At 41.9% G+C, this 26,557-nt stretch overlaps 1 protein-coding gene across 4 annotated transcripts in view; it reads right to left on the minus strand.

Moving 5' to 3' along the window:
- LOC110519057 (uncharacterized) overlaps nucleotides 1-26,557 on the minus strand; it is a 273,392-nt gene that overhangs the window by 7,306 nt on the left and 239,529 nt on the right. For 3 of the 4 annotated variants that reach the window (XM_090243315.1, XM_090243313.1, XM_090243317.1), the window contains 3 exons: nucleotides 26,417-26,483; nucleotides 22,307-22,444; nucleotides 2,124-2,201 (listed from right to left, as the gene is read on the minus strand). In XM_090243315.1, coding sequence (XP_090099441.1) covers nucleotides 2,124-2,201; nucleotides 22,307-22,444; nucleotides 26,417-26,483 — 283 coding nt within the window. Of the gene's footprint in view, nucleotides 1-2,123; nucleotides 2,202-19,983; nucleotides 20,100-22,306; nucleotides 22,445-26,416; nucleotides 26,484-26,557 lie in introns of those variants that run through there. The other variant, XM_090243319.1, reaches the window with a different exon arrangement.

A 26,557-nucleotide genomic window follows, 5' to 3' on the forward strand; every position in this document is an offset into this window, starting at 1 on the left:
TGGGGAGTAGTGAACTTCAGGAGGAAGTAGAGATGATTGGGACGCAACCATTGGGTGATTGTTTAATCAATCAAATAAACCATGAAGGAAAACAGGATGTTATCAGAGGAGCAGTATATTACTGGGAACAGTATTATCTAGTCAGCTAACAAAACTGCTTTCATGTGCCAAACTGCAACTCTTAAAAAGGAGATGAAAACACCCACTCTCATGCATACTTTACACACAAACCCCTCCTCAATACAGATCACAATAAAAAGTTAATGTTCTGCACAAAAAGATCAGAATGAAAGATTTTGCTGCTTCGCTCCCGGCAGAGAATAATCTCTCTGAGATCAGGATGAAAAGTGAGAGAGTTGATCAAATGGAAATAATAGATTTAAGTGTATGTTTCTTTTATATCCGCCCTATCAGTGATGATGTACTAATTGTTTTGTGTCAGCTTGGTACCTCAGTGTAAGAGAGAGTCATTATGAGTAGCTCTGCTCATTAGTTCTGTTGGCTTACTAATTACTAGTGTTTTTAAACTGAAAACATCAAACGACCTCAGGATGAACTGTTGTCCATGTTAGAGCTGGTGGTTACACTTTACTTGAACCCTCACTCATAAGGGCTACATGACACTGTCATAACCATGACATAACTGTCATAACATGACATAACTGTCATAACCATGACATTACACTGTCATAACATGACATAACTGTCATAACCATGACATTACACTGTCATAACATGACATAACTGTCATAACCATGACATTACACTGTCATAAACATGACATTACACTGTCATAACCATGACATTACACTGTCATAACCATGACATTACACTGTCATAACATGATATAACACTGTCATAACATGACATTACACTGTCATAACCATGACATTACACTGTCATAACATGACATAACACTATCATAACCATGACATAACAGTCATAACATGACATAACACTGTCATAACATGACATAACACTGTCATAACCATGACATTACACTGTCATAACATGACATTACACTGTCATAACCATGACATAACTGTCATAACATGACATAACACTGTCATAACATGACATAACACTGTCATAACATGACATAACACTGTCATAAACATGACATAACACTGTCATAAACATGACATTACACTGTCATAAACATGACATTACACTATCATAACCATGACATAACTGTCATAACATGACATAACACAGTCATAACATGACATAACACTGTCATAAACATGACATTACACTGTCATAAACATGACATTACACTGTCATAAACATGACATTACACTGTCATAAACATGACATAACACTGTCATAAACATGACATAACACTGTCATAAACATGACATTACACTGTCATAACCATTACATTACACTGTCATAACATGACATAACTGTCATAAACACGACATTACACTGTCATAACCATGACATAACTGTCATAAACATGACATTACACTGTCATAACATGACATTACACTGTCATAACATGACATAACTGTCATAACCATGACATTACACTGTCATAAACATGACATAACACTGTCATAAACATGACATAACAGAGTTTATAAACAGTCATGACACTGGTGTCAGCTTTTTATTTGAATGAATGTTTGACTTGTATTTAATCAGGGGAGCCCATTGAGACCAGGGTGTCATTTTCGATGGTGCCCTGAGGACAACAAGTTTATAACGGAGGGTTCAAGATATAAAGTTTTACCCAACTTAAGTGTAGGATTCTACAACTACAGCCGTACAATGATGGTATACTGGTATTTCCCCCCTTTCATAAAGCATCAGGTTCAAGTGTAAATATGAAATAACTTCATACGAAACACAATGATGTAATGGTTGCTCCAAGTTTACATTACATTTTCCTTCTTGTGCTTCAATGGCTATAGGGCTTAACATAATTTCACCACTCCTTCAAAGCAATGTGCAGTGTGTGTGTGTGTGTGTGTGTGTGTGTGTGTGTGTGTGTGTGTGTGTGTGTGTGTGTGTGTGTGTGTGTGTGTGTGTGTGTGTGTGGTGTGTGTGTGTGTGTGTGCGTGCGTGCGTGCGTGCGTGCGTGCGTGCGTGCGTGCGTGTGTGTGGTGTCTAGCTGTTACCTGGTGGTCCTGCCAGACCTGGAGCTCCTGGTATCCCCAGACCTAGCTGACCCCTCTCTCCTTTCTGACCTCTGTACCCTGGAAAGAAACACAAGACAATAAACAGACTGGACTGGACTCCCAGCCTAAGACAACAGACTGGACTGGACTCCCAGCCTAAGACAACAGACTGGACTGGACTCCCAGCCTAAGACAACAGACTGGACTGGACTCCCAGCCTAAGACAACAGACTGGACTGGACTCCCAGCCTAAGACAACAGACTGGACTGGACTCCCAGCCTAAGACAACAGACTGGACTGGACTCCCAGCCAAAGACAACAGACTGGACTGGACTCCCAGCCTAAGACAGCAGACTGGACTGGACTCCCAGCCTAAGACAGCAGACTGGACTGGACTCCCAGCCTAAGACAGCAGACTGGACTGGACTCCCAGCCAAAGACAACAGACTGGACTGGACTCCCAGCCTAAGACAGCAGACTGGACTGGACTCCCAGCCTAAGACAGCAGACTGGACTGGACTCCCAGCCAAAGACAACAGACTGGACTGGACTCCCAGCCTAAGACAACAGACTGGACTGGACTCCCAGCCTAAGACAGCAGACTGGACTGGACTCCCAGCCTAAGACAGCAGACTGGACTGGACTCCCGGCCTATCTCATCAAGGCAACTGATGTCAGGAGATCTGAGTACCTTAACTGTTCATGTGAGGTGTATCCACTACTACAGTAGTTACTGTAACTGTTCATTAGAGGTGTATCCATTACTACAGTAGTTACTGTAACTGTTCATGTGAGGTGTATCCATTACTACAGTAGTTACTGTAACTGTTCATGTGAGGTGTCTCCATTACTACAGTAGTTACTGTAACTGTTCATGTGAGGTGTCTCCATTACTACAGTAGTTACTGTAACTGTTCATGTGGGGTGTATCACTACTACAGTAGTTACTGTAACTGTTCATGTGAGGCGTATCACTACTACAGTAGTTACTGTAACTGTTCATGTGGGGCGTATCCACTACTACAGTAGTTACTGTAACTGTTCATGTGAGGTGTATCCATTACTACAGTAGTTACTGTAACTGTTCATGTGGGGCGTATCACTACTACAGTAGTTACTGTAACTGTTCATGTGAGGTGTATCCACTACTACAGTAGTTACTGTAACTGTTCATGTGAGGTGTATCACTACTACAGTAGTTACTGTAACTGTTCATGTGGGGCGTATCACTACTACAGTAGTTACTGTAACTGTTCATGTGAGGTGTCTCCATTACTACAGTAGTTACTGTAACTGTTCATGTGAGGTGTCTCCATTACTACAGTAGTTACTGTAACTGTTCATGTGGGGTGTATCACTACTACAGTAGTTACTGTAACTGTTCATGTGAGGCGTATCCACTACTACAGTAGTTACTGTAACTGTTCATGTGAGGTGTATCCATTACTACAGTAGTTACTGTAACTGTTCATGTGAGGTGTCTCCATTACTACAGTAGTTACTGTAACTGTTCATGTGGGGCGTATCCACTACTACAGTAGTTACTGTAACTGTTCATGTGAGGTGTATCACTACTACAGTAGTTACTGTAACTGTTCATGTGAGGTGTATCCATTACTACAGTAGTTACTGTAACTGTTCATGTGGGGCGTATCACTACTACAGTAGTTACTGTAACTGTTCATGTGAGGTGTATCACTACTACAGTAGTTACTGTAACTGTTCATGTGAGGTGTATCACTATTACAGTAGTTACTGTAACTGTTCATGTGAGGTGTCTCCACTACTACAGTAGTTACTGTAACTGTTCATGTGAGGTGTCTCCATTACTACAGTAGTTACTGTAACTGTTCATGTGGGGCGTATCACTACTACAGTAGTTACTGTAACTGTTCATGTGAGGTGTATCACTATTACAGTAGTTACTGTAACTGTTCATGTGAGGTGTATCCATTACTACAGTAGTTACTGTAACTGTTCATGTGAGGCGTATCCACTACTACAGTAGTTACTGTAACTGTTCATGTGGGGCATATCACTACTACAGTAGTTACTGTAACTGTTCATGTGAGGTGTATCCATTACTACAGTAGTTACTGTAACTGTTCATGTGAGGTGTATCACTACTACAGTAGTTACTGTAACTGTTCATGTGAGGTGTATCCACTACTACAGTAGTTACTGTAACTGTTCATGTGAGGTGTATCCATTACTACAGTAGTTACTGTAACTGTTCATGTGAGGTGTCTCCATTACTACAGTAGTTACTGTAACTGTTCATGTGGGGCGTATCCACTACTACAGTAGTTACTGTAACTGTTCATGTGGGGTGTATCACTACTACAGTAGTTACTGTAACTGTTCATTAGAGGTGTATCCATTACTACAGTAGTTACTGTAACTGTTCATGTGAGGTGTATCCATTACTACAGTAGTTACTGTAACTGTTCATGTGAGGTGTCTCCATTACTACAGTAGTTACTGTAACTGTTCATGTGAGGTGTCTCCATTACTACAGTAGTTACTGTAACTGTTCATGTGGGGTGTATCACTACTACAGTAGTTACTGTAACTGTTCATGTGAGGCGTATCACTACTACAGTAGTTACTGTAACTGTTCATGTGGGGCGTATCCACTACTACAGTAGTTACTGTAACTGTTCATGTGAGGTGTATCCATTACTACAGTAGTTACTGTAACTGTTCATGTGGGGCGTATCACTACTACAGTAGTTACTGTAACTGTTCATGTGAGGTGTATCCACTACTACAGTAGTTACTGTAACTGTTCATGTGAGGTGTATCACTACTACAGTAGTTACTGTAACTGTTCATGTGGGGCGTATCACTACTACAGTAGTTACTGTAACTGTTCATGTGAGGTGTCTCCATTACTACAGTAGTTACTGTAACTGTTCATGTGAGGTGTCTCCATTACTACAGTAGTTACTGTAACTGTTCATGTGGGGTGTATCACTACTACAGTAGTTACTGTAACTGTTCATGTGAGGCGTATCCACTACTACAGTAGTTACTGTAACTGTTCATGTGAGGTGTATCCATTACTACAGTAGTTACTGTAACTGTTCATGTGAGGTGTCTCCATTACTACAGTAGTTACTGTAACTGTTCATGTGGGGCGTATCCACTACTACAGTAGTTACTGTAACTGTTCATGTGAGGTGTATCACTACTACAGTAGTTACTGTAACTGTTCATGTGAGGTGTATCCATTACTACAGTAGTTACTGTAACTGTTCATGTGGGGCGTATCACTACTACAGTAGTTACTGTAACTGTTCATGTGAGGTGTATCACTACTACAGTAGTTACTGTAACTGTTCATGTGAGGTGTATCACTATTACAGTAGTTACTGTAACTGTTCATGTGAGGTGTCTCCACTACTACAGTAGTTACTGTAACTGTTCATGTGAGGTGTCTCCATTACTACAGTAGTTACTGTAACTGTTCATGTGGGGCGTATCACTACTACAGTAGTTACTGTAACTGTTCATGTGAGGTGTATCACTATTACAGTAGTTACTGTAACTGTTCATGTGAGGTGTATCCATTACTACAGTAGTTACTGTAACTGTTCATGTGAGGCGTATCCACTACTACAGTAGTTACTGTAACTGTTCATGTGGGGCATATCACTACTACAGTAGTTACTGTAACTGTTCATGTGAGGTGTATCCATTACTACAGTAGTTACTGTAACTGTTCATGTGAGGTGTATCACTACTACAGTAGTTACTGTAACTGTTCATGTGAGGTGTATCCACTACTACAGTAGTTACTGTAACTGTTCATGTGAGGTGTATCCATTACTACAGTAGTTACTGTAACTGTTCATGTGAGGTGTCTCCATTACTACAGTAGTTACTGTAACTGTTCATGTGGGGCGTATCCACTACTACAGTAGTTACTGTAACTGTTCATGTGGGGTGTATCACTACTACAGTAGTTACTGTAACTGTTCATGTGAGGCGTATCACTACTACAGTAGTTACTGTAACTGTTCATGTGAGGCGTATCCACTACTACAGTAGTTACTGTAACTGTTCATGTGAGGTGTCTCCATTACTACAGTAGTTACTGTAACTGTTCATGTGAGGTGTCTCCATTACTACAGTAGTTACTGTAACTGTTCATGTGGGGCGTATCACTACTACAGTAGTTACTGTAACTGTTCATGTGAGGCGTATCCACTACTACAGTAGTTACTGTAACTGTTCATGTGGGGCATATCACTACTACAGTAGTTACTGTAACTGTTCATGTGAGGTGTCTCCATTACTACAGTAGTTACTGTAACTGTTCATGTGGGGCGTATCCACTACTACAGTAGTTACTGTAACTGTTCATGTGAGGTGTATCACTACTACAGTAGTTACTGTAACTGTTCATGTGAGGTGTATCCATTACTACAGTAGTTACTGTAACTGTTCATGTGGGGCGTATCCACTACTACAGTAGTTACTGTAACTGTTCATGTGGGGCGTATCCACTACTACAGTAGTTACTGTAACTGTTCATGTGAGGTGTATCACTACTACAGTAGTTACTGTAATTGTTCATGTGAGGTGTATCCATTACTACAGTAGTTACTGTAACTGTTCATGTGGGGCGTATCCACTACTACAGTAGTTACTGTAACTGTTCATGTGAGGTGTATCACTACTACAGTAGTTACTGTAACTGTTCATGTGAGGTGTATCACTATTACAGTAGTTACTGTAACTGTTCATGTGAGGTGTCTCCACTACTACAGTAGTTACTGTAACTGTTCATGTGAGGTGTCTCCATTACTACAGTAGTTACTGTAACTGTTCATGTGGGGCGTATCACTACTACAGTAGTTACTGTAACTGTTCATGTGAGGTGTATCACTATTACAGTAGTTACTGTAACTGTTCATGTGAGGTGTATCCATTACTACAGTAGTTACTGTAACTGTTCATGTGAGGCGTATCCACTACTACAGTAGTTACTGTAACTGTTCATGTGGGGCGTATCACTACTACAGTAGTTACTGTAACTGTTCATGTGAGGCGTATCCACTACTACAGTAGTTACTGTAACTGTTCATGTGGGGCATATCACTACTACAGTAGTTACTGTAACTGTTCATGTGAGGTGTCTCCATTACTACAGTAGTTACTGTAACTGTTCATGTGGGGCGTATCCACTACTACAGTAGTTACTGTAACTGTTCATGTGAGGTGTATCACTACTACAGTAGTTACTGTAACTGTTCATGTGAGGTGTATCCATTACTACAGTAGTTACTGTAACTGTTCATGTGGGGCGTATCCACTACTACAGTAGTTACTGTAACTGTTCATGTGAGGTGTATCACTACTACAGTAGTTACTGTAACTGTTCATGTGAGGTGTATCACTATTACAGTAGTTACTGTAACTGTTCATGTGAGGTGTCTCCACTACTACAGTAGTTACTGTAACTGTTCATGTGAGGTGTCTCCATTACTACAGTAGTTACTGTAACTGTTCATGTGGGGCGTATCACTACTACAGTAGTTACTGTAACTGTTCATGTGAGGTGTATCACTATTACAGTAGTTACTGTAACTGTTCATGTGAGGTGTATCCATTACTACAGTAGTTACTGTAACTGTTCATGTGAGGCGTATCCACTACTACAGTAGTTACTGTAACTGTTCATGTGGGGCATATCACTACTACAGTAGTTACTGTAACTGTTCATGTGAGGTGTATCCATTACTACAGTAGTTACTGTAACTGTTCATGTGAGGTGTCTCCATTACTACAGTAGTTACTGTAACTGTTCATGTGGGGCGTATCCATTACTACAGTAGTTACTGTAACTGTTCATGTGAGGTGTATCACTACTACAGTAGTTACTGTAACTGTTCATGTGAGGTGTATCACTACTACAGTAGTTACTGTAACTGTTCATGTGAGGTGTATCACTATTACAGTAGTTACTGTAACTGTTCATGTGAGGTGTATCCATTACTACAGTAGTTACTGTAACTGTTCATGTGAGGCGTATCCACTACTACAGTAGTTACTGTAACTGTTCATGTGGGGCATATCACTACTACAGTAGTTACTGTAACTGTTCATGTGAGGTGTCTCCATTACTACAGTAGTTACTGTAACTGTTCATGTGAGGTGTCTCCATTACTACAGTAGTTACTGTAACTGTTCATGTGGGGCGTATCCACTACTACAGTAGTTACTGTAACTGTTCATGTGGGGTGTATCACTACTACAGTAGTTACTGTAACTGTTCATGTGAGGCGTATCACTACTACAGTAGTTACTGTAACTGTTCATGTGAGGCGTATCCACTACTACAGTAGTTACTGTAACTGTTCATGTGAGGTGTCTCCATTACTACAGTAGTTACTGTAACTGTTCATGTGAGGTGTCTCCATTACTACAGTAGTTACTGTAACTGTTCATGTGGGGCGTATCACTACTACAGTAGTTACTATAACTGTTCATGTGAGGCGTATCACTACTACAGTAGTTACTATAACTGTTCATGTGAGGTGTCTCCATTACTACAGTAGTTACTGTAACTGTTCATGTGGGGTGTATCACTACTACAGTAGTTACTATAACTGTTCATGTGAGGCGTATCACTACTACAGTAGTTACTGTAACTGTTCATGTGAGGCGTATCACTACTACAGTAGTTACTGTAACTGTTCATGTGGGGCGTATCCACTACTACAGTAGTTACTGTAACTGTTCATGTGGGGCGTATCACTACTACAGTAGTTACTGTAACTGTTCATGTGGGGGGTATCCACTACTACAGTAGTTACTGTAACTGTTCATGTGGGGCGTATCACTACTACAGTAGTTACTGTAACTGTTCATGTGAGGTGTCTCCATTACTACAGTAGTTACTGTAACTGTTCATGTGGGGCATATCACTACTACAGTAGTTACTGTAACTGTTCATGTGAGGTGTATCCATTACTACAGTAGTTACTGTAACTGTTCATGTGAGGTGTCTCCATTACTACAGTAGTTACTGTAACTGTTCATGTGGGGCGTATCCATTACTACAGTAGTTACTGTAACTGTTCATGTGAGGTGTATCACTACTACAGTACTTACTGTAACTGTTCATGTGAGGTGTATCCATTACTACAGTAGTTACTGTAACTGTTCATGTGAGGTGTATCACTACTACAGTAGTTACTGTAACTGTTCATGTGAGGCGTATCCACTACTACAGTAGTTACTGTAACTGTTCATGTGAGGTGTCTCCATTACTACAGTAGTTACTGTAACTGTTCATGTGAGGTGTCTCCATTACTACAGTAGTTACTGTAACTGTTCATGTGGGGCGTATCACTACTACAGTAGTTACTATAACTGTTCATGTGAGGCGTATCACTACTACAGTAGTTACTATAACTGTTCATGTGAGGTGTCTCCATTACTACAGTAGTTACTGTAACTGTTCATGTGGGGTGTATCACTACTACAGTAGTTACTGTAACTGTTCATGTGGGGCGTATCCACTACTACAGTAGTTACTGTAACTGTTCATGTGAGGTGTATCACTACTACAGTAGTAACTATAACTGTTCATGTGAGGCGTATCACTACTACAGTAGTTAATATAACTGTTCATGTGAGGTGTCTCCATTACTACAGTAGTTACTGTAACTGTTCATGTGGGGTGTATCACTACTACAGTAGTTACTGTAACTGTTCATGTGGGGCGTATCCACTACTACAGTAGTTACTGTAACTGTTCATGTGGGGCGTATCACTACTACAGTAGTTACTATAACTGTTCATGTGAGGCGTATCACTACTACAGTAGTTACTGTAACTGTTCATGTGAGGCGTATCACTACTACAGTAGTTACTGTAACTGTTCATGTGGGGCGTATCACTACTACAGTAGTTACTGTAACTGTTCATGTGAGGTGTATCACTACTACAGTAGTTACTGTAACTGTTCATGTGAGGTGTATCACTATTACAGTAGTTACTGTAACTGTTCATGTGAGGTGTCTCCACTACTACAGTAGTTACTGTAACTGTTCATGTGAGGTGTCTCCATTACTACAGTAGTTACTGTAACTGTTCATGTGGGGCGTATCACTACTACAGTAGTTACTGTAACTGTTCATGTGAGGTGTATCACTATTACAGTAGTTACTGTAACTGTTCATGTGAGGTGTATCCATTACTACAGTAGTTACTGTAACTGTTCATGTGAGGCGTATCCACTACTACAGTAGTTACTGTAACTGTTCATGTGGGGCATATCACTACTACAGTAGTTACTGTAACTGTTCATGTGAGGTGTATCCATTACTACAGTAGTTACTGTAACTGTTCATGTGAGGTGTCTCCATTACTACAGTAGTTACTGTAACTGTTCATGTGGGGCGTATCCATTACTACAGTAGTTACTGTAACTGTTCATGTGAGGTGTATCACTACTACAGTAGTTACTGTAACTGTTCATGTGAGGTGTATCACTACTACAGTAGTTACTGTAACTGTTCATGTGAGGTGTATCACTATTACAGTAGTTACTGTAACTGTTCATGTGAGGTGTATCCATTACTACAGTAGTTACTGTAACTGTTCATGTGAGGCGTATCCACTACTACAGTAGTTACTGTAACTGTTCATGTGGGGCGTATCCACTACTACAGTAGTTACTGTAACTGTTCATGTGGGGCGTATCACTACTACAGTAGTTACTGTAACTGTTCATGTGGGGCGTATCCACTACTACAGTAGTTACTGTAACTGTTCATGTGAGGTGTCTCCATTACTACAGTAGTTACTGTAACTGTTCATGTGGGGCGTATCCACTACTACAGTAGTTACTGTAACTGTTCATGTGAGGTGTATCACTACTACAGTAGTTACTGTAACTGTTCATGTGGGGCGTATCACTACTACAGTAGTTACTGTAACTGTTCATGTGGGGCGTATCACTACTACAGTAGTTACTGTAACTGTTCATGTGAGGTGTCTCCATTACTACAGTAGTTACTGTAACTGTTCATGTGGGGCGTATCACTACTACAGTAGTTACTGTAACTGTTCATGTGAGGTGTCTCCATTACTACAGTAGTTACTGTAACTGTTCATGTGGGGCGTATCACTACTACAGTAGTTACTGTAACTGTTCATGTGAGGTGTATCACTACTACAGTAGTTACTGTAACTGTTCATGTGAGGTGTATCCATTACTACAGTAGTTACTGTAACTGTTCATGTGGGGCGTATCCACTACTACAGTAGTTACTGTAACTGTTCATGTGGGGCGTATCACTACTACAGTAGTTACTGTAACTGTTCATGTGGGGCGTATCCACTACTACAGTAGTTACTGTAACTGTTCATGTGAGGTGTCTCCATTACTACAGTAGTTACTGTAACTGTTCATGTGAGGTGTCTCCATTACTACAGTAGTTACTGTAACTGTTCATGTGGGGCGTATCCACTACTACAGTAGTTACTGTAACTGTTCATGTGGGGCGTATCACTACTACAGTAGTTACTGTAACTGTTCATGTGGGGCGTATCACTACTACAGTAGTTACTGTAACTGTTCATGTGAGGTGTCTCCATTACTACAGTAGTTACTGTAACTGTTCATGTGGGGCGTATCACTACTACAGTAGTTACTGTAACTGTTCATGTGAGGTGTCTCCATTACTACAGTAGTTACTGTAACTGTTCATGTGGGGCGTATCACTACTACAGTAGTTACTGTAACTGTTCATGTGAGGTGTATCACTACTACAGTAGTTACTGTAACTGTTCATGTGAGGTGTATCCATTACTACAGTAGTTACTGTAACTGTTCATGTGAGGTGTCTCCACTACTACAGTAGTTACTGTAACTGTTCATGTGAGGTGTATCCACTACTACAGTAGTTACTGTAACTGTTCATGTGGGGCGTATCACTACTACAGTAGTTACTGTAACTGTTCATGTGAGGTGTATCCACTACTACAGTAGTTACTGTAACTGTTCATGTGAGGTGTATCCACTACTACAGTAGTTACTGTAACTGTTCATGTGGGGCGTATCACTACTACAGTAGTTACTGTAACTGTTCATGTGAGGTGTCTCCATTACTACAGTAGTTACTGTAACTGTTCATGTGGGGCGTATCACTACTACAGTAGTTACTGTAACTGTTCATGTGGGGCGTATCACTACTACAGTAGTTACTGTAACTGTTCATGTGAGGTGTATCCATTACTACAGTAGTTACTGTAACTGTTCATGTGAGGTGTCTCCACTACTACAGTAGTTACTGTAACTGTTCATGTGAGGTGTATCCACTACTACAGTAGTTACTGTAACTGTTCATGTGGGGCGTATCACTACTACAGTAGTTACTGTAACTGTTCATGTGAGGTGTCTCCACTACTACAGTAGTTACTATAACTGTTCATGTGAGGTGTATCACTACTACAGTAGTTACTGTAACTGTTCATGTGGGGCGTATCACTACTACAGTAGTTACTGTAACTGTTCATGTGAGGTGTCTCCACTACTACAGTAGTTACTGTAACTGTTCATGTGAGGTGTATCACTAATACAGTAGTTGCAGCTTATGTAGAAATATGTTGCTCAGAAAGAAATCCCAGGTCATTAAATAATAATACACTCCCTGTATCCCAAATGCACCCTATTCTCCTACACAGTGCATTACTTCTGACGAGAGCCCTATGAATCCTGGTCAAAAGTAGTGCACTATATAGTGAATAGGGTGCCATTTGAGATACAGCCTCTGTCTTCTGGCATGCTGTCAAAACAGGCATCATCACACCGAGCCAACGGCGGCTGTGTTGGATGTGTGTGTGTGTTGGATGTGTGTGTGTGTGTTGGATGTGTGTGTGTGTTGGAAGTGTGTGTGTGTTGGATGTGTGTGTGTGTGTGTGTGTGTTGGAAGTGTGTGTGTGTGTTGGAAGTGTGTGTGTGTCGGAAGTGTGTGTGTGTTGGAAGTGTGTGTGTGTTGGATGTGTGTGTGTGTGTGTTGGATGTGTGTGTGTGTGTGTTGGAAGTGTGTGTGTGTTTGTGTGTGTCGGAAGTGTGTGTGTGTTGGATGTGTGTGTGTGTGTGTTGGATGTGTGTGTGTGTGTTGGAAGTGTGTGTGTGTGTTGGAAGTGTGTGTGTTTGTGTGTGTCGGAAGTGTGTGTGTGTTGGATGTGTGTGTGTTTGTGTGTTTCGGAAGTGTGTGTGTGTTGGAAGTGTGTTTGTGTGTGTGTGTTGGAAGTGTGTGTGTGTGTTGGAAGTGTGGCGTTATGGGGTGACATGGCTCTTCCTGACAGCAAGAGAGCTGCCTGCCTGACTGCAAGCGAGAGTCTCTGAAGAATTAAAAACAGAGAAAGATGCTGTCTGCATCCCAGATGGCACCGTATTCCCAGAAGTAGAACACTAGTTTTGACCAGAGCCCTGTGGCCAACATTAGTGCACTAGTTTTGACCAGAGCCCTGTGGCCAACAGTAGTGCACTAGTTTTGACCAGAGCCCTGTGGCCAACAGTAGTGCACTAGTTTTGACCAGAGCCCTATGGCCAACAGTAGTGCACTAGTTTTGACCAGAGCCCTGTGGCCAACAGTAGTGCACTAGTTTTGACCAGAGCCCTATGGCCAACAGTAGTGCACTAGTTTTGACCAGAGCCCTGTGGCCAACAGTAGTGCACTAGTTTTGACCAGAGCCCTATGGCCAACAGTAGTGCACTAGTTTTGACCAGAGCCCTATGGCCAACAGTAGTGCACTAGTTTTGACCAGAGCCCTGTGGCCAACAGTAGTGCACTAGTTTTGACCAGAGCCCTATGGCCAACAGTAGTGCACTAGTTTTGACCAGAGCCCCGTGGCCAACAGTAGTGCACTAGTTTTGACCAGAGCCCTATGGCCAACAGTAGTGCACTAGTTTTGACCTGAGCACTGTAGCTGCCTCTAGAAGTGGTACTGTAACTGCCTCTAGAAGTGGTACTGCAGCTGCCTCTAGAAGTGGTACTGTAACTGCCTCTAGAAGTGGTACTGTAACTGCCTCTAGAAGTGGTACTGTAACTGCCTCTAGAAGTGGTACTGTAACTGCCTCTAGAAGTGGTACTGCAACTGCCTCTAGAAGTGGTACTGTAACTGCCTCTAGAAGTGGTACTGTAACTGCCTCTAGAAGTGGTATTGTAACTGCCTCTAGAAGTGGTACTGCAGCTGCCTCTAGAAGTGGTACTGTAACTGCCTCTAGAAGTGGTACTGTAACTGCCTCTAGAAGTGGTACTGTAACTGCCTCTAGAAGTGGTACTGCAACTGCCTCTAGAAGTGGTATTGTAACTGCCTCTAGAAGTGGTACTGCAGCTGCCTCTAGAAGTGGTACTGTAACTGCCTCTAGAAGTGGTACTGTAACTGCCTCTAGAAGTGGTACTGCAGCTGCCACTAGAAGTGGTACTGTAACTGCCTCTAGAAGTGGTATTGTAACTGCCTCTAGAAGTGGTACTGTAACTGCCTCTAGAAGTGGTACTGTAACTGCCTCTAGAAGTGGTACTGTAACTGCCTCTAGAAGTGGTACTGTAACTGCCTCTAGAAGTGGTACTGCAACTGCCTCTAGAAGTGGTACTGTAACTGCCTCTAGAAGTGGTACTGTAACTGCCTCTAGAAGTGGTACTGTAACTGCCTCTAGAAGTGGAAGTGTAACTGCCTCTAGAAGTGGTACTGTAGCTTCTTCCACTGCCTGGAATTTCACATCACACTTTATAAAGGTAGACCCCAAAATGTAATGAATTGAACAAGCAATTCTAACTCCTTAACCAACTAACAGCCATCCAACCATTTACACCCTCAAACAGTGTCTACTTCAAATCCTTTCATAGGGATGGAGGAACGAATAACTAGACATATACTGAATACATGATTACATTTTAAATTCTGAACAGACGGTTCCTAAGACAGTGAAAGCTCATGCACATTATGCATCACGACAGAGGCTGGTCAAGCAGGCCAGAGAAATTAAAGCATTTTCAGAGGCTGGTCAAGCAGGCCAGAGAAATTAAAGCATTTTCAGAGTCTGGCAAGTGAGTTAGTATCCTTTTGTACTCTTTTCTCATTGAAATTCACAAACACATACAGTACACACATGCAACTGTCATGTCTCCATGCAGACAGGTTGATAATATGACAAGCACTGGTGAGAACAGGAGAACTAGCCGATAGAACAGCACTGCAATAGCAAAACGTGAGAGGGGCTGAGGAGCTGGAGGACTGGTTTATCCAAAAGGCATCTTCAAGTAACTGAGTCCCAGAACCAGAGAGCTGGTTGGTTGGTTGGTTGGAGGGAGGGAGACAGGGTCTGCCTCCAAAATGGCACCCATATTCCCTATATAGTGAACTACTTTTGATAGGGCTCAGGTCAAAAGTGGTGCACTATATAGGGAATAGGATGCCATTTGGGACGCAGACCATTTCCTCCCAAAATGCACCTTGAAGTAACTGAGTGTCAGGTCCAGAGAGCTGGTTGGGAAACCATCAGAAACACTGACTGAGAGAAGTATCAAGCAGTGTTTTTCACTGCTGTCCAGCCAAGCCCAAAGGCGAAAGTCTGAAATGCTCTGCTGCTGCTGTTTACAAGACAGAGAACATCTCAGAGAGAAAAGGCTTGTAAAATGCCCCGAAATGCATTCCTGGAGAGAGACATTCCACACAGAGCAGACTATCATGAGTCTCCTTTCAAACACGCACGGCGCCTCCAACCCTCACTCAGGGAGCCGGCATACTGTAGCATTCCATGGGAAAGAATAGCACTGTACCTTAAAGCTGTAGTCCGTCATTCAAACAACAACAAAGCAGATGCTCCAGCCCCGCCACTTTTGTTGGTATACAGCTGAGAGATGTGTCTGAATAAATGTAACCACTCTTAAATTCATAGACGGAGCTATGGATGCAAGAACTGACCATCCAGGAGATCAAAATGATAGTTGAACCACATTCTGAAGCTACACAGTGTTTGTTTACCATTACACGGACGGTGTAAGACAGTCCTACTAAGCTCATGAGGCATTCATAACTTATATTCTTTAGGAATCAATGGCTATAAATGATTAACTGAAAATTGAAAAAAAAAAAAATTTGCTGTACAAATCACAGATTTCACCTTTAAAACATCAAACCACTGCATGGGCCCACGGGGATGAAGAGGATATGACATATTGATCCACTGAGGGGACCGACATCCTACAGATACATTGACGAGCAGCATTGTGTTTCCCAGCTTCATTGACCAACAGAAAGCAGCACAGAGAGCCAGGGGGACACTGCTGTGTAAATGACAGTGATTAAGAAACTGCCTGGATGCTGGAAAGGGAACTGTAGACTGTACTTAGTGGCTGATTCACTAAGCATCCACACCTGCCTCATGGCTTTACAATATAATCAATGCATTCATACCTGCAGGCTACTGACTGTATTCGTTTTATTAGCTTTTATGTGTTTTTTACTCTCTCTGAAATAGCAGGTGCAAATGCTTAGTGCATCGAATATATTAGATAAAACAAAACAAAACAATGAACAAACCCAAGATGTATGGCAAGGTGTAATACACAATCGGAATATGGCAAACCGGCCAAATAAATGTCAACGTAAAACATGATGGATTTATACACTTTCAATATGGTACATGTGTACGGGAAGAAAGCCAATAATGTCTTATAAAATACAATCAAATTTAAACGCAGTGACAGAGGTCAATAAAAATAGTGACATAAGTCAAAAAATGTGAAAAAAATGGCAAAGATGACCCAATAACATCAAACAGTGACAAAGTTATGTAAGAACATCTACAAACCCCCTAATCCCCCATCGCTACAATTAACATCATCTGTGGACTGTATCCATGGATCTATGTCTATGGATGTACTTCAATAGTTTGACAGATCACGGCCCCAAGTCATATCAAAACCATGAGTCAAGAAGAGAGGGTGGATCCAGCAGAGAGGTTATTTTTCTTCATAAACTCTTCATTTTGGCACATTTGAGAGGAAGTCAAATTGGATATTCCAGAGGAGAGATGCTCTCCAGTGGAGGATGACAGACATAATGAGAAAATATTAGCCCAAACTCACTCTCTCCCCCTCTCTCTCCCTCCCTCACTCTCTCCCCCTCTCTCTCCCTCCCTCACTCTCTCCCTCTCTCTCTCCCTCTCTCTCTCCCTCCCTCACTCTCTCCCTCTCTCCCCCTCTCTCACTCTCACCCTCTCTCTCTCTCTCTCTCTCTCCCTCCCTCCCTCTCTCTCTCTCTCTCCCTCCCTCCCTCTCTGTACCTCTCTCCCTCCCTCTGTACCTCTCTCTCTCTCTCTCTCCTTCTCTCTCTCTCGCCCAGCAGCGTGGAGTAGAGGAGGCACAAGTCAACAACGGCAGAATTAAAAAGTTGTTGAATTTCTTTCCGATTTACCCCAAGAGACAAACATTTTCCTCTTGATTTTCCCAACAAATAATTATTTGTAAAGAAGAAGCTGCATTTTGATTAGAACCACTTTAAAGCATTGAAGCATATCAAATCAAACAGACAGGACATTGAAGCATATAAAATAAACAGACAGGACATTGAAGCATATAAAATAAACAGACAGGACATTGAAGCATATCAAATCAAACAGACAGGACATTGAATCATATCAAATAAACCAGACAGGACATTGAAGCATATCAAATCAAACAGACAGGACATTGAAGCATATCAAATAAACAAGACAGGACATTAAAGCATATCAAATGAATCAGACAGGACATTGAATCATATCAAATAAACCGGACAGGACATTGAAGCATATAAAATGAACCAGACAGGACATTGAAGCATATCAAATCAAACAGACAGGACATTGAAGCATATCAAATCAAACAGACAGGACATTGAATCATATCAAATAAACCAGACAGGACATTGAAGCATATCAAATAAACCAGACAGGACATTGAAGCATATCAAATAAACCAGACAGGACATTGAATCATATCAAATCAAACAGACAGGACATTGAAGCATATCAAATGAACCAGATAGGACATTGAAGCATATAAAATAAACAGACAGGACATTGAAGCATATCAAATAAACCAGACAGGACATTGAATCATATGAAATAAACCAGACAGGACATTGAAGCATATCAAATAAACCAGACAGGACATTGAAGCATATAAAATAAACAGACAGGACATTGAAGCATATCAAATAAACCAGACAGGACATTGAAGCATATAAAATAAACAGACAGGACATTGAAGCATATCAAATAAACCAGACAGGACATTGAAGCATATAAAATAAACCAGACAGGACATTGAAGCATATCAAATAAACCAGAGGACATTGAAGCATATAAAATAAACCAGACAGGACATTGAAGCATATCAAATAAACCAGACAGGACATTGAAGCATATAAAATAAACAGACAGGACATTGAATCATATCAAATCAAACAGACAGGACATTTAAGCATATCAAATGAACCAGACAGGACATTGAAGCATATAAAATAAACAGATAGGATATTGAAGCATATCAAATAAACAGACAGGACATTGAAGCATATAAAATAAACCAGACAGGACATTGAAGCATATCAAATAAACCAGACAGGACATTGAAGCATATCAAATAAACCAGACAGGACATTGAAGCATATAAAATAAACCAGACAGGACATTGAAGCATATCAAATAAACCAGACAGGACATTGAAGCATATAAAATAAACCAGACAGGACATTGAAGCATATCAAATCAAACAGGGAAAACCATTAAAGCAATAGAAACAGGTCAGTTGAATTCTGAGTGTTACTTAATATGATGAATACGATTAGCCTAGACCAGCGTTTCCCAAACTGGGTCCTGGGGACCCTAACGGGTGCACGTTTTGGTGTTTGCCCTATTTGAATCAGCTGTGTAGTACTAGGGCATAAACCAAAACATGCACCCCTTGGGGTCCCCAGGACCCAGTTTGGGAAACGTGGTCTAGACACAGTAGATTAAGTACATTCACTTGGTAGTTACATTGTAATTGTTGACAGCCGCATATTATCTTACTCGTAGTCAGTTATACTGTATCAACGTTAACACTGGTAGTTAGATAAATGGAACACTGTGAGGTAGCTAGATGCCCCTGCTCTAAGATAGGGGTGGGCAATTCCAGTCCTCCAGGGCCTGATTGGTGCCACAGTTTTCGCTCCAGCCCCAGCTAACACACCTGACTCTAATAATCACCTGATCCTGATCTTCAGTTTAGAATGCCAGGTGATTAATCAGCTGTGTTTGCTAGGGATGGAGAAAAAGTGTGAGACCAACCAGGCCCTGGAGGACTGGAGCTGCCCACCCCTGCTCTAAGATATAAGGACCAACACATTAGGACACATGACACTGCTAGAAGAGATGGTACTATATTGAACCAAAAAGGGTTCAATCGATGACTCTCTTCATAAACATGGCTCTCAAACGGGATCTACATGGAACCGCAAAGCACCTATATGTTTAGCAGTATAATTCATCACTAGAACTTGCATGGCTCTTACAACAGGAACTAGAAGAGATTGCACAGTGGGCGCAGCATGCTAGGTAATTCTATTCAATGTCTTATAGAGGTAGCAAATCAAATTGTTATTGATGAAGGAGTGTGTTTGTGTGAGCTGAGCAGTCAGAGAGTCGTTATTGATGAAGGAGGTTGTTTGTGTGAGCTGAGTAGTCAGAGAGTCGTTATTGATGAAGGAGGTTGTTTGTGTGAGCTGAGCAGTCAGAGAGTTGCCCAGGGTTTGACAAAGGATGTCCACTCTCCACCCTCTCTCCCTCACTCCTTTCCTTTTACGTTTTACCAGAGCTTTGTTTTTCGTGGAGTTGAGGGGAGTGAGGTATCAATCGTGGTGCTCTTTTCTGTCCAAACTGATATTACTTTCTCTTATTCTCCTCCCAATTCTTCATTTGTCTTCATATTATCACAGAGAGAAAGAGCGAGAGAGAGAGAGAGAAAAAAAAGAAAGACAAAAAGAGAGAGAGAGAGAGACGGCTCAGCTATGTTGTTCACCAACAGCACCACACTCCTCCTTTCCTTACCCCCTTCTCTCCATCTCATCCCTTCAGTCTGTATTGATATATCTGGCTAGCAGGAGAGAAATACCTACGAATCCTTACAACACAGTAGTGTCCATTCACTTTCATTGAATCCCCCAGACGTTCACACAAACAACCTCTGAAAGAAAGCAAACATATTTTCCAATTCTCCTCACGCTCTTGTTTCAGCAACACATCTTTCCTAAAAGAGTAGTACTTTTATTTCACTCTCTTGTTTCAGCAACACATCTTTCCTAAAAGAGTAGTACTTTTATTTCACTCTCTTGTTTCAGCAACACATCTTCCCTAAAAGAGTAGTACTTTTATTTAACTCTCTTGTTTCAGCAACACATCTTCCCTAAAAGAGTAGTACTTTTATTTCACTCTCTTGTTTCAGCAACACATCTTTCCTAAAAGAGTAGTACTTTTATTTCACTCTCTTGTTTCAGCAACACATCTTCCCTAAAAGAGTAGTACTTTTATTTAACTCTCTTGTTTCAGCAACACATTTTTTCTAAAAGAGTAGTACTTTTATTTCACTCTCTTGTTTCAGCAACACATCTTCCCTAAAAGAGTAGTACTTTTCTCTCCCTTCTGTCTCCATCACAACACAGAACTACAGGGCCTTTGGATATTGGAAGCTACATTGTTTATTCTATTTAGATTGTAAGATCCTTTTTGTTTCAACTCAGTGACCTGAGCTCCCCTGCTACTGGCTTGAAGGCAGGTACTCAGGTGAGCTAAAGTACACCACCAAACTCAGTAATAACCCATGAATACACCTGCACACAACTTCATTCAAAAAGTAGCTTTGAGCTGTATTAAAGGCTGTGATGTATTACTTCAGGTCAGGTTATAGTGTAGCAGATGTGGTCAGAGTAGAGAGGAGTGGAGAGGAGTGAAGTGGAGTGGGGGGAAGTGGATAGGAGAGGAGTAGAGAGGTGGTAGAGAGGAGTGGAGTGGAGGGAAGTGGAGTGAAGTGGAGTGGAGAGGAGAGGAGTGGGGGGAAGTGGATAGGAGAGGAGTGGGGAGGTGGTAGAGAGGAGTGAAGTGGAGTGGAGGGAAGTGGATAGGAGAGGAGTGGAGAGGAGAGGGGTGGTAGAGAGGAGTGGAGAGGAGAAGATAGGAGTGGAGTGGAGAAGAGAGGAGATGAGAGGGGTGGAGAGTAGTGGAGAGGAGTGGAGAGAGGTGGTAGAGAGGAGTGGAGAGGAGAAGAGAGGAGCGGAGAGGAGAGAATAGGAGTGGAGAGGAGTAGAGTGGAGTAGAATAGAATAGAGTAGAATAGAGTAGAGTAGAGCACAGTAGATTAGAGCAGAGCAGAGTAGAGTAGAATAGAGCAGAGCAGACTAGAGTAGAATAGAGCAGAGCAGAGTAGAGTAGAATAGAGCAGAGCAGATTAGATGAAAATAGAAGAGTAGTATAAAAGAAAACAAGAAGAGAAAAGAAGAATAGAGTAGAATAGAAGAGTAGAGTAGAATAGAATAGAATAGAAGAATAGAGTAGAATAGAATAGAAGAGTAGAGTAGAATAGAATAGAATAGAAGAATAGAGTAGAATAGAATAGAAGAGTAGAGTAGAATAGAATAGAATAGAATAGAAGAATAGAGTAGAATAGAATAGAAGAATAGAGTAGAATAGAATAGAAGAGTAGAGTAGAGTAGAATAGAACAGAATAGAGTAGAATTGAACATAATAGAGTAGAATAGAACAGAATAAAACAGAATAGAGTAGAATTGAACATAATAGAGTAGAATAGAACAGAATAGAGTAGAACCGAGTAGAGCACAGTAGAGTAGAGCACAGTAGAGTAGAGCAGAGCAGAGTAGAGCAGAGCAGATTAGGGTAGAGCAGAAGAGATGACAATTGAAGAGAAGGGTATAAAAGAGAAGAGAAAACAAGAGTAGAGTAGAGTAGAGTAGAGTAGAGTAGAGTAGAGTAGAGTAGAGTAGAGCAGAGTAGAGTAGAACACAACTTATTTTCTTATATTCTATTCAGATGTAGATCTATTATTCTGGTGTGATACAGAGTGTGGAGGAGCATTACTTTATGTCTCCAGTGGTTTCAGCAGCCTGTGGTTCTTACCTTGAGGGCCGGGGGGGCCTTCTTCCCCTGGAAGCCCTGGGGATCCGTCGTTGCCAGGGGGACCGGGAGAACCCTGTCGAACCTGCGCCGCTAAAATGGCCGCCGGCGTCTTCTGCATGGCATGGCTTGATAGTCTCTCTGGCGAGTGACATAAAAATTCTGTATTACAATAATACCAACAATGTCTGCAAGTGATAGACAATTCACATTCTGTATCATAATAATACCAACACTCTCTGCAAGTGATAGACAATTCACATTCTGTATCATAATAATACCAACACTCTCTGCAAGTGATAGACAATTCACATTCTGTATCATAATAATACCAACACTCTCTGCAAGTGATAGACAATTCACATTCTGTATCATAATAATACCAACACTCTCTGCAAGTGATAGATTCACATTCTGTATCATTGTAACAATGTTGCCGGGGAAGAAGGCTGGCGTTTTATGTGTCCCCAACCGATTGTGTTTTTTTGTTTGTTTATTTGCGTTGTTTGTAACTTCTTTTTTTACTTATTTTGTACATGTTGCCGCTACTGTCTCTTACGACCGAAAAATAACTTCTGGACATCAGGACCGTGATTACTCACCACGGACTGGCAGAATCTATTTTTTCCTTTAACGACGTGAACGATATACTGCTTCTCGGGAACAGGCCCAGATCCCTGTGATTTGCGTGAAGAAAAGGCAGAGAAAAAGGGGCCAGAGGGCGGGCTGCCTACTGAAATTTCGTAGGCAATCGAAATAAACCTCCACTTCCTTCCATTCTGCTAGCAAACGTGAAATCTTTGGAGAATAAAATAGATGACCTACGCGAAAGATTAAACTACCAAAGGGACATTCAAAACTGTAATATCTTATGCTTCACGGAGCCGTGGCTGAAAGACGACACTATCAACATACAGTTGGCTGGTTATAAATAACAGCTGATATCTAAGGAAGTCTCGAGCTATTGCTCGCCTGAGGTAGAGTATCTCATGATAAGCTGTAGACCACACTATCTACTTAGAGAGTTTTCATGTGTATTTTTTGTAGCTGTTTACATACTATGCCACCACAGACTGAGGCTGGCACTAAGACAGCATTGAATGAGCTGTATTACGCCATAAGCAAACAAGAAAACGCTCACCCAGAGCTCCTAATAGCCGATGACTTTAACGCAGGGAAACTTGAATCCGTTAAAAAAAATGTAGATCAGCATGTTAAATGTACAACCAGAAGGAAAACAACTCTGGACCACCTTCACTCCACACACAGAGACGCATACAAATCTCGCCCTCCATTTGGTAAATCTGACCATAATTCTATCCATCTGATTCCTGCAAACAAGCTAAAATTAAAGCAGGAAGCACCAGTGACTAGATCAATAAAAAAGTGGTCAGATGAAGCAGATGCTAAGCTACAGGACTGTTTTGTAGCACAGACTGGAATATGTTCTGGGATTCCTCTGAGGAAATTGAGGAGAACACCACATCAGTCATTGGCTTCATCAATAAGTGCATCGACGACGACGTCCCCCACAGTGACCGTACGTACATACCCCAACCAGAAGCCATGGATTACAGGCAACATCCGCACTGAGCTAAAGTCTAGAGCTGCCACTTTCAAGGAGCGGGACTCTAACCTGGAAGCTCATAAGAAATCCCGCTATGCCCTCCGACGAACCATCAAACAAGCAAAGCATCAATACAGGACAAAGATCGAATCGTACTACACCGGCTCTGATGCTCGTCGGATGTGGCAGGGCTTGCAAACCATTACAGATTACAAAGTGAAGCACAGCTGAGAATTGCCCAGTGACACGAGCCTACCAGACAAGCTAAACTACTTCTTTGCTCGCTTCGAGGCAAATAACACTGAAACATGCATGAGAGCACCAGCTGTTCTGGAAGACTGTGTGATCACGCTCTCTGCAGCCGATGTGTGTAAGACCTTTAAACAGGTCAACATTCACAAGGCCGTGGGGCCAGACAGATTACCAGGATGTGTACTGTGAGCATGCACTGACCAACTGGCAAGTGTCTTCACTGACATTTTCAACCTCTCCCTGTCCGAGTCTGTAATACCAACATGTTTTAAGCAGACCACCATAGTCCCCGGGCCCAAGAACACTAAGGTAACCTGCCTAAATGACTACCGACCCGTAGCACTCACATCTGTAGCCATGAAGTGCTTTGAAAGGCTGGTCATGGCTCATATCAACACCATTATCCCAGAAATCCTAAACCCACTCCAATTTGCATACCGCCCAAACAGATCCACAGATGATGCAATCTCTATTGCACTCCACACTGTCCTTTCCCACCTGGACAAAAGGAACACCTATGTGAGAATGCTATTCATTGACTACAGCTCAGCGTTCAACACCATAGTGCCCTCAAAGCTCATCAATAAGCTAAGGACCCTGGGACTAAGCACCTCCCTCTGCAACTGGATCCTGGACTTCCTGACGGGCTGGCCCCAGGTGGGAAGGATAGGTAACGACATAGCCACCACGCTGATCCTCAACACAGGGGCCCCTCAGGGGTGGGTGCTCATCCCCTCCTGCACTCCCTGTTCACTCATGACTGCACGGCCAGGCACGGCTCCAACACCATCATTAAGTTTGCCGATGACACAACAGTGGTAGGCCTGATCACCGACAACGATGAGACAGCCTATAGGGAGGAGGTCAGAGACCTGGCCGTGTGGTGCCAGGACAACAACCTCTCCCTCAACGTGATCAAGACAAAGGAGATGATTGTGGACTACAGGAAAAAGAGGACCGAGCACGCCCCCATTCACATTGATGGGGCTGCAGTGGAGAAGGTTGAGAGCTTCAAGTTCCTTGTTGTCCACATCACCAACAAACTAACATGGTCCAAGCACACCAAGACCGTCGTGAAGAGGGCACGACAAAACCTATTCCCCCTCAGGAGACTGAAAAGATTTGGCATGGGTTCTCAGATGCTCAAAAGGTTCTACAGCTCCACCATCGAGAGCATCACTGCCTGGTATGGCAACTGCTCGGCCTCCGACTGCAAGGCACTTCAGAGGTTAGTGCGAACGGCCCAGTACATTACTTGGGCCAAGCTTCCTGCCATCCAGGACCTCTATACCAGGCCCTAATAATTGTCAAAGACTCTGGCCACCCTATTCATGGACTGTTCTCTTTGCTACCGCACGGCAAGCGGTACCGGAGCACCAAGTCTAGGTCCAAGAGGGTTCTAAAACAGCTTCTACCCCCAAGCCATTAGACTTCTGAAAACCTAATCAAATGGCTACCCAGACTACTTGCATTGGCCCCCCCTCCCCCTCTTTTACACTGCTGCTACTCTGTGTTGTTATCATCTATACATAGTCACTTTAATAACTCTACCCACATGTACATATTACCTCAACTAACCGGTGTCCCCGCACATTGACTCTGTACCAGTACCCCCCTGAATATATTCTATTCTATATTCTATATGCTATTGTTTTTTTTACTGATGCTCTTTAATTACTTGTTCCTTTATTTCTTATTTTTATCCAATTTTTTTTTAACTGCATCGTTGGTTAAATAAGCATTTCACTGTAACGTCTACACCTGTTGTATTCGGCGCATGTGACTAATAACATTTTAATATTTGATACCAATATTATATATATACCAATATACCAACACTCTCTAGACAATTCAAGAGCTTGTGACTATAAGGTTCTATCTGCAAAAATATGATTCTGAACGAAATGTCCATAACTCAGACAGAACCTTACAGGCCCAAGCTCTCAAATTGAAATTCTGTATCAGAAAACATAAAACGGTAGAATAGGTGATACAGTAGCTCATTAGTTAGTTAGGATATGTACTAAACCGAGGCTTGCATACCACTCTGCCATTCAATATCACAACACAGTGGCAGAACAATAAAATACCTTCACCCAGCATCAACTATTAGTTTACTTGGGACTCTTTTACTTCCTGAAGAACTAAGGCAACAATATCCAATTTAGATTCCCCCCCCCCCCCCCCGATTTAGAAATCCTGAAATCCTTAAAAGAGTGAGGAGAAAACAAAGGGACCCCCTGAAGGATAAATTGGGTCGACAACAAGTTAGGATTCAGACGTAACAGCTGTACCTTCAAACAACCGCAATACTTCACTCCGGATAAACATTTTAATTTCCTCCATGGAATTGGCATCATTCTGTGTGTGAGAGAGTGAGAGAGAGAGAGAGAGAGTGAGAGAGAGAGAGAGAGAGAGAGAGAGAGAGAGAGAGA

Source organism: Oncorhynchus mykiss, chromosome 1 (assembly GCF_057628025.1).
Source record: "Oncorhynchus mykiss isolate SJ-2025 chromosome 1, ASM5762802v1, whole genome shotgun sequence".
In the NCBI taxonomy this organism is placed as follows: domain Eukaryota; kingdom Metazoa; phylum Chordata; class Actinopteri; order Salmoniformes; family Salmonidae; genus Oncorhynchus; species Oncorhynchus mykiss.